This window comes from Trichosurus vulpecula, chromosome 6 (assembly GCF_011100635.1).
Source record: "Trichosurus vulpecula isolate mTriVul1 chromosome 6, mTriVul1.pri, whole genome shotgun sequence".
Taxonomy (NCBI): Eukaryota; Metazoa; Chordata; class Mammalia; order Diprotodontia; family Phalangeridae; genus Trichosurus; species Trichosurus vulpecula.
The window spans coordinates 114,226,237-114,236,104 of record NC_050578.1 but is presented as its reverse complement, the minus strand read 5'-3'; the positions used below and the strand labels follow the sequence as shown (position 1 = coordinate 114,236,104).

General features: G+C 42.1%; 1 protein-coding gene across 1 annotated transcript in view; it reads right to left on the bottom strand.

Annotated features, from left to right (window-relative positions):
- Positions 1-5,206: 5,206 nt before the first annotated feature.
- Positions 5,207-9,868, bottom strand: part of TBC1D9 (TBC1 domain family member 9) — a 129,153-nt gene continuing 124,491 nt past the window's right edge. Inside the window, 1 exon segment of the mRNA XM_036765002.1 lies at positions 5,207-5,953. Coding sequence (XP_036620897.1) covers positions 5,222-5,953 — 732 coding nt within the window. The 3' untranslated portion in view covers positions 5,207-5,221.

The window sequence follows — 9,868 nt, the reverse complement described above, 5'->3', positions numbered from 1 at the left end:
TCAGAAGCTGTGCTTGGCCTCAGAGGGTAGGACTTGGAGCAAAGATGAAAATTTCTACTAGACAGAAGAATTTCACAGCAATTGCAGCCCAAAGTAGAAAGGGATGTGCCGGAGAGTTGTCAGGAAGTTTCCCCACGCTGGAGATCTTTAAGCAAAACTACAGGAGCACTTGTCCATTTGCTGAAGGGAATCTTTGTTCAGGTAAGGGTTGAGCCAAGATGGTTTCTAAAGTCCTTAACTCTAAGAGTCTGTGCTGATGATCAACAAGCTTCTTCCAGGCTCCCTTCAGATGTCACCTCCTCATACAAGTCATTCCTCAGTCCCCATTGTTAGTACCCTCCCTTCTCAAATTATTTTGTATTTCCTATCTCCTTATGTATACATGTTGGTTTCCTCCAGTAGAATGGAAGCTCCTTGAGGGCAGGGATTTTTTGTCTTTGTATCTCCAGAACCTAGCACAGCTCCTTCAACATGTAGTCACTTAAGAAATGCTTATGATCATCTTCTGGCATTTACTGGCCGTGAGCCCTGGGACAAGTTGCTTAACCTCTCTGAGGTTATGTTTCCTTGTCTGTAGAACAGGGTAACAATTTTCACATTGTCCACCTCCACAGGTTATTCTGAGGAGGGCTCTTTGTAAACTACAGAGCTGTATTTTCATTTTGTGGCTTCCTCGGGGTAGTTTAGGCACTGATTGGAACAGACCAAGAAGCAGATGGAGTTCCAAGGTGACTCTGAGGCTTTGAGCATGTGTCTGGGAAAGTAGTACCATCCACAGATATAGGGAAGTGGGGAGGAAGGAAATGTTTTGAGGGGCAGATGAGTTTATGTGGGACAGTTAGACCAGAGTCTTCGACAGATAATTGGAAGTGTAGGACAAGCTCTGACTGGGCTGATTACATAGATTTGGTTAGTAAAGGGCTTTAAAATATTTATCTGTAAGGCTAGGTTAACCATTTTGCAAACAACTTTCAAATGAAATATCTCATTGTATAATATAAAACTATGTTAAAAAAATAGCTACCTTGCAGAATTTTATACATAAGAGGCAAGCTTGTAGCTTAGTGGATATAGCACTGAGTCTGAAGTAAGGAAGACCTGAATTCAAATCCAGCCTCAGAACTTCTTAGACGTGTGACCTTGGCCAAGTCACTTAACTACTGTTTGCCACTGAGAAGGAAATGCCAAGCTACGCCAGTATCTTTGCCAAGAAAATCCCATGGACAACATGATCCACAAGGTCACAAAGAGTTGGACATAACTGAACAAGAATGACAGGTTATTCTCATAATCAGAATTAAAAATCACTTTTTGCCACCAAATCTAATTCAAGAAGCATTTACAATGTTTCATGGTATGTTACATCCAGACAGGTGACGTTGGAAAATTTGAAAAGGGAGATATCTTTTTCAGCTGGAGAATGAGGACACTTTTCATGAAGGAGGAGGCACTCGAATGAAGAGGAAGACCCCTCCAGGTATAAAGGTGGAGGAAATGAAACTTACAATTCAAGGAGGTGGGAGAGAGCAGGACAATGCCAGAGGAGAGCTGGCTGTCCAATTCGGAGTGCATGAAAGGGTGTGTTTTATTCTCTGGTAATGAGGGGTGGGGGGGAAGGGGGAATGGCAGGGCAATTGGGGTCAAGTGACTTGCCCAAAGTCACACAGCTAGTAAGTATGTCAAGTGTCTGAGGCCAGATTTGAACTCAGGTCCTTCTCACTCCAGGGCTGGTGCTTTACTCACTGCACCATGTAGCTCCCCTGAGAATTTTTAACAGGGGAGTGACACAGTCAGACCTATGGAGTAGGAGAAGGATTTTGACCACTGAATGCAAGATGGATTAGAGATAGGGAGCCACTGCCAGCAAGGAGACCAGTTAACAATAAGTAACAGTAGCTAATATTTACATGGCACTGGCTATGTGTCAGACACAGTTTGTGCTAAGCGCTTCATAATTTGATACAACCGCATTTGATCCTCATAACCACCTTGGGAGGCAGGTGCTATTTTTAATTCTCATTTTACAGTTGAGGAAATTGAGAGAAACAGAGGTGGAGTGACTTGCCCAGGGCCACACAGCTAATAAGTATCTGAAGCCGATTTTGAACTCAGATCTTCTGATCTGATCTGATCTGATGATAACAGTATAAACAAGGCCTGAATTACAGTGGTTATCAGGGTGAGTGACGAGGGGACAGATGTGCGCAATACCATAGGGGTAAAATGAATGCGATTTAGCTGCTGATTGGAACGGGCTGTGAAGGAGATGGAAGCGGAAGGGGAGCTTGGGTAGGCTGGGGAAATGGTGGAGCTGTCCACAGTATCCTTAGGAAGTTAGGACAGAAAAGGGGAGAACGACAGGAGGAAGCATGTTTTATGGGGCAGATGGATTTATGCGGGACATTCAACAGATAACTGGAAATAGGGAACGAGAGCTGTAAGACTGGGGCTGATTTTATAGATTCATTTGGTTATCCTTTGCACAGAGGTGATGGCCGTAACTGTGGAAAACAGACGAGTTTCCTAAGGGAGACAGGGAAAAGAGGGGAGAGAATCAATGACAGACTGTGGTGGTGGTGGTGGCGATCCCCGTAGTCAGGGAGTATAAGTACATGAAGAAACTGAGGGAAAAGGACAGCAATATCATAGAAACTAGGGAAGGATCATAAGAATCATAGGCACGCTGTTGTGCAAATAAGTTCAATGAGAAGGTATATGTAGAACCTACATCGGATTACATGCCTTCTTGGGGGGGGGAGGAGAAGCAGGGGGAGAAAATTTGGAACTCAAACTTGTGGGACTGAGTGTTTTAAACCAAAAATAAAAAAATAAGCTAAAAAAAAAAAAGAAAGAAAAAAGAAAAAGTAACCAAAAAAAGTCACTCATTGTTAGTGACTAGTCTTGTATTATGTCCATTGGTAGGAGTGTGATAAACACCGACAACTTGTAAAAAAGAAAAAAAGAACTCACTTGTGGGAAAAAAAAGAATCGTAGCTGTCAGGGAAGGCACCTCAGAGGCCATTCTAATCGGGTGCCTTCATTTCATAGATGAGGAAATGACAGCCCAAACAAGGCATCAGAAAAGAATTTAGAGACATGGCCACTAGACTAGGAAATTAAGAGGTTATTGGAAGCCTTGGGAAGAGCAATTTCTCCTAAGTGGTAGGCATGGAAATCAGATTTTGGAGGAGGGTGGAAGAGCTAATGCTGTAAGGTAATGAAGAGAGGAAGTATAGACTATCCTTTCTTATGGATTGTTTTTTCCTTATTAAAAATACATTTAATATGAATAATGCCATTTTCTATGTTGCTGTCAATTATTCAATCAATAAGCATTTATTAAGCACATATGCCAAACACAGTATGATACATTTGGTGCAGTGGAATGAGTATTGGACTTGGAAGCAGGAAGACCTGGATTGTCATTTGCCCCAGATATTTACTAGTTGTGTGACCAGGGGCAAGTTATTTTGACCTCTCTAAGCCTCAGTTTCCTCATCTGTAAAAAGGGGGTAATACTACCAGTAGCACCTCCTGGCTATTGCAAGAACCAAATGTGATAATATAGGGTGTCCCAAAAATCTGTATATGTAATGCACATTGCAAACTTCCAAGTGCTGCACAAATACCAGCTGTAAAAGAATTACCTACCTGTTTATCATATTTGGAATGGTAACACAATAAAATTCCTGCATGCAAAGTTATTTTTTCTTCTGGGCAAGAATTCGGTCACATAACATAGAAGCCAGAGAGGTGAGGGTATCTGAATGTCTTTTATTACTTTTTTTTCACATTTATCCTATTTGTGGTTAAACACAACTTCATCTGACAGTTTTAAAACCATTCTCATAAGTAAGAAAAAAGAGCAGCATTGGCCAAAATAAAAAGGACAAGATGTAGAAGAGTTAAAAAAAAAAGCCATCTCTCAAAAAAGCGTATTTTGAACAAGCAAACAGAAGACGGTCCCCTGGGAATGCTCACAAACTCAACAGGACAAAAAAGGGGGGAACAAAACTTTACGACGGGGTCGAAAATAAAACAGCGACAGCAGCAAGGAAGCAAAGTGCAGGTGTGCCTAGGTTTCATCCCCACAAACCATTTGGGAAATTGATGTAGCCGACTAGTCTTTAGATAAAGTGACGCGTTCTATTTGGAAACAAACATTCAGTTACAGATCTTGCAGGTTTTCTATTTTGTTTCAGGTTACGTTATATCTACGTTACAGTGACTTTACCTGGAACAAAGGATGTATGCGATACATGGTTGGTTATGAGTCCTTACATCTACAGAAGAGACCTTACCTAAGTGGCAATGATTATGTCTTTGTTTCCTTTTAGCAATGGACAATGAGAAACTGCAATCTCTGCTCTCAGAGGTCCCAGAGCCCCCTTTTTGGGCTAGAACACAAAACAAGCAAACCCCCAAATCAAACCCTGTCTCATCTTTGTCACTTTCAGTGAGCTGATTTGTCCCCCCAAACCTCCAGCCCCACCCCACATGACTAAATAACCAGTTTGATCATTTCTCCACTGCACCGACTGGTGGTTTGCTTGAATTGGTTATTCTAGGATTTGTCTGATCCGTCCCTTCCCATGCCATTGCTTTGCTCCTTTGGGGAAGGGAAGCCAGCAGAGCCTGGGAGCAGGGTTTTTACAAGTGGTGCTCTAGGAAACAGACCTGATGTAAACTATTTAAAAGGCATCCCACAGGGATGTGATATGAGACTGAGAGGGATAATCCAGCTGATGGTGCCTTTCCATTTATGATCACTCTGTTCACTGATATTTCCTTTTTTTGTTTTTACAGGTCAGATTTTAATTAAAAAAAAATACACAAATATCTGCCACTTGGTTTAGAGTTTAAAAACTGAGAACTAATTTTACTGTGTTTACAGCTCAACAGTAGTAAGGTTAATAAGAATAACACATACATTTCACTGACAGTTTCATCTTTTTGGAATTTCATGGAATAAAACTGCATTTTGGTGGGGGTTTTTTTCCCCTACTCCCACCAAAATGAAGTGCCTGTACCTAACTGGAGATACTTAAATATTTCTTCGACCATTTTCATTCTACTATATTATGAAAATACCAGGCTTCAAGCAAGGTACTAATAAATACTTAATTAAAAACAAATAAACAAAATCCCTGAACTCCAACACAAAACTTAAAAAACCCTTCCCTCCCCACCCTATCCCACCTCCCCAATAAAGGCCTCAACATCACCCTGACATGGCAGAGATTTCATAGTCACTGGCCGAGGTGATGGGCTTCCCCATCATCCGGATGTTCTTGGCATTGGTGATTCTGGCCATCATGCACACTGGCTTGTCAAAGTATTTCACCAGGGCAGGCTCAGTTAAGAGGGAAGCCAAAAACTGCTCAAAGGTGATGGCCCAGTCCCTGTCTAGGCTGTTGCTCCGAGGAAGGGCTGTGGTGCCTCTACCACTGCGTACCAGGACGGTGTCATCCCCAATGTCCTCGCAGTGCAGCTTGTCCTCCTCGTGGGAGCCTGCGCTCAGCACCGAGTAAGAAGACATGGAACTGTCATCCTTTGTGTCGTCATCAGAGATGAGCATGGAGGACCCAGCCCCGTTGTCTCGGGGGGAAGAATCCTCCAGCTTAATGTCCTCCATTTGCCCACTTAGGGGGCCCTCTGAAGGCTCCTCGCTGTCCATTGCCAAACTGGGGGGGAGCAGCTCACCCGGCTCCATACAGTAGGACTGGCTGGGTCCTTTCTTGGGGAACAGCATGCTCTGGATGCCCTGGGCACAGGAATGACTGTTGCCTCCACCCTCATTCTCTTTGGCTGGCTGGGTGATAAAGAGTTTGCCCACTTCTCCAATCTCCAGTAGCAGGCTGGTCACTGCGGCTGTGGCATGGTACAACTCCTGCTCGTTTGGGTCCTCGCTAAACATGTTGTACATTGTCTTACAAAGTTCAATAAACTGTCCCTGGGGACAAAATAGGTGACATTTTATCATTATGTCATAGGAAGGTACATATGGTAGAATCACCTGGGAAGAGAAAGCCATTAAAAATAATCTTCCCTAGAAGATGTGCCTGGAAGGGCACTCATAATCACAAAAGCTTTCCTTTCAACTTATCATAATGACATAGTCATAGGAGAAAGGTTCTTAAGCTGTTTTGTGATTTATTGTGGGCAGTCTGTTGAAACCTATGAAACCTATATTTTTTAACAAAATTTTATAATGGAAGGAAATGTTACTGATATATTTCCCCCTATCATGGACCCCCTAAAATCAATCCACAGCCCCCCTTGGGAGACCATGAGCCCCATGTTGAGAACCCCTATCCTAAGATGTAGAGTTGAAAGAAACTTCTGAAAGGAGGTTATCTCATTGAACTCATTTTCTTTTTCCTTTTGAGGAAACTGAGGCCTAGAGGGGTGTCACTCAGATGGGTATTAAAAGAGCCAATATTTGAACCCAGGGCCTCTCTGACTTCAAATTCAGCATGATTTTCACCGGGCCATGCTGGACCAAGCCCCTTATTCTCCTGGTTATTCATCCATTTACTGAAAGCGACATGACAATGGTTAGGATTTCCTAGTCGTACAGTACAGGCATCTGTGCTGAAGAAGACCTTTTATTTATAACCCTGGCTATTTTGGGACCCAGTGGGGACTCATGTTGCTCCTACTCATCAGCAGAAATTCACTCTATTTCAACCAGTAGTGACTGTCAGTTTAAAATGACTTAGATACTATGGAGCACAGGTTATACATGACACACGATGACGTTTTATTAGCTTGCTTGGCTGTGTACCTAATTTTTTGTTTGTCTTTGTTTTGGTTCTAAGATAGAGAGATCTTCTCTCTCAACCTTTTTTTATTCATGTTTGGTCAGAGGAGGTCAGGTATATCTGATGCACAGAAAACCAGCAACATATTGATGCTGAGGGAAGCCGATCTTCACAGGGAAGGCTGAGCCCAATTCAAATGGACAAGTCACGATATTCACTTCAGAAGAAACATTTAGTGTTCATGGCCAAAGGTTGACTTCAAATCCATGTCATCTAAAACATCTATGAACAAACCCATAGAAAAAGCCTCGGTGGAGCTGTGAACAGAGCACTGAACCTGGAGTCAGGAAGACCTGAGTTCATCTCCAGCCTCAGATACTTACTAGCTATGTGACCCTGGGCATGTCACTTAAACTGTCTGCCTCAGTTTCCTCATTTGTAAACTGGGGATAATTGTAGCACCTACTTCCTAGGACAAGGATCAAAGGTGATATAATTGTAAAGAGTTTTGCAACCCTTAAAGCCTTTAGCCTTAACGCTAGCTATTATCATCATTAAGCACTCGATCCAAGTCATGAAGGTCTCTCTCCAAGTAAAGTAAAAAATAATCTAGGGAGAGTACTGGTAAAGGGGAGGCTTTGTACAAAAACCTGGATCATTGCCTCCGTTTTGTAAGCTGATTGTACAATGGAGGTTAGACACTGCTTTCCAGATATTGAGCAGTCCTTTCTCTATGTTGGCCCCAACAATTGCCCTTATGGTGTGATTATTACTGTAAGTGAGAGAGCAGCCACTGGTCCATTGAAAATGAGGGAGATCTTTGACCAAAATGCATAGTGGGATGATAAACCATGATTCCAGAGGACTGAAGATGAAACAGGCCACCCACATCCTGACAGAGGTGATAGATTCAAGGAATAAAACGAAATATGCATTTTTAGACATTGAAAATGTGGGATTTTTGCTTTGCTTTACTATGCATACTTGGTATTTGGCTACCCTCCACATTTTTTTTGATTGTTCATGGAGGGCAAGGTAGAAAAAAAATTAATGCTTGTTAATTGTGTGGAATATGGACAACTAGCACCCAAAAAGGGCCTTTGGCCATGCAAAGAATGCTGCTGTGAATATTTAGATATACAATGGACCTTTGTTTCTGTCTTTGACCTCCTTGACAGATTGACTAGGACTGCTGGGTCAAAGGGTATGGACTGTTTTAGTCGCTTTTCTTGCCCTACTTCTGGTTGGATCACTTTTTAGTTACATCAATGCTGCATCTATGTGCTTCCCTGGGTTTTTGTGACATGGTCCTTACATGTTTTCTCCTCCTACATCACCCAAAACACAGGCTGTGTTAGAATCGGTGGGCATCTATCTTACGATCTTGTTTCCCCTTTCACTCACAATTTCTTCTACCCTTGTTGACTCTGATAAAAATGGAAATGTGATTTCACTGATGTGTGTGGGGCCTCCACTGATGCTATTCACAACTGAATCCATATTCCAGCTCATCCCATGCTACCAGGTATATCCCAACCAACTCTAGTCCAGGTGTTCCCACTGCAAACTTATGCTATCCAACCACACTGGGCCCTCATAGCCACAAGGCTATCCTTTTTCTTCCCTGATTGACTCTCAATTGCATTCCTTATTTATTGTCTGTTTGGAACAGAGGATATTCAAAACTTTTTAATCTTCTAGAGGTTTCCACAACAAACTCCTTGCTCTCAGCAGAGGACTCTGCCTCATACTTAGAGGCCCTTCACCTCAAACTACCTCTTATTCACTATTCTATATTTCACAACCCCTTGGCAATATCTATCCTCCTCCTTTGCTCCAGGTTCTGGTGAAGAGACCGTTCTCTGCCATGTCTACTCTCTCTACATGTTCCCTTGTATCACTTCTGGCAGCATGGCATTTTAATTATTCCCTCTTTAAATTATTTCCCCAACCTTAAAAAGACCCTTCACTTAAATCTATGATCCCTCAAGTTACGGTCCTATATCTCTCCTCCATTTATTGGTCAAATTCATAGAAAAGCCATCTACATTCACTGCTTTCACTTTTGCACTGAATTCCTGATATTTAATTATATTTTCTTATAGGAATGTCACTCTATTACATTTAGGCACCAGAATTTAATCAGCTATTCCCAACTGATAGACTACCATTTTGCTTCTAGATCTTTGCCACCCAAAGAATGCTGCTGCGAATATTCTGATGGACTATGGACTTTTGTTTCTGTCTCTGACCTCTTTGACAGATATACTGTGTCAAAGGCTATGGAAAGTTTAATCACTTTTCTTGCATCATGGTTGGATCACTTTTTGGTTACATCAATGTCCATCAACATCAGTGTGCTTCCCTGGGTTTTTGCAACACTGCTCTTTCACTGCTTTCCCTCCTACATCCTTGTCCCATTTCCTAATCACTAATATCCTCCAGGGCTCTCACCTGGATCCTTTTCTTCTCTCTCTCTGTTCTATCCTTTGGCAAACTCATTAACTCACATAGATGCAACTCTCATCTCTATTCAGATAACAGCCAGATCTAAATATCCATATCACTGCCTATTGGACATCCTGACTGGATGTCTCAGAGGCATTTCAAACTCTATGTCAAAATAGGATTCATTATCTTTTCCCTTAAACTCACTCATCCTCCTAACTTCTTTGTTTTTTTGTGTAGGCTACCATCATCCTTCCAGTCACCTTGCTTTAACAACCGTGATGTCATCCCCTATTGTTCCTTCCTTCACCCCTCACATCCAATCAGTTGCTATGTCTTATCAATTCTACTTCCAAAACATTTCTTGCATCTGTTTTCTTCCCTTTACTCCTATGGCCAGCACCCTAATTTAAGCCTTCATCAATTCTCTCTTGGACTATTGCTACAGCATCCTAACTAGTCTTGCTGTATCTAGTCTTGCCCTTTTCCACACAGCTGCAAAAGTGATATTCCTAAATTAGAATTCTGATCATATTACTCTCCTAATTCTAATTGTTTCTTGAGATTGAGATGAATGGAAACCTACGATTCTGCATCTCCTATCTTCACGTCTTTGCACAGACTCTCCCCGATGGCTGGAAGACACTCTCACCTCA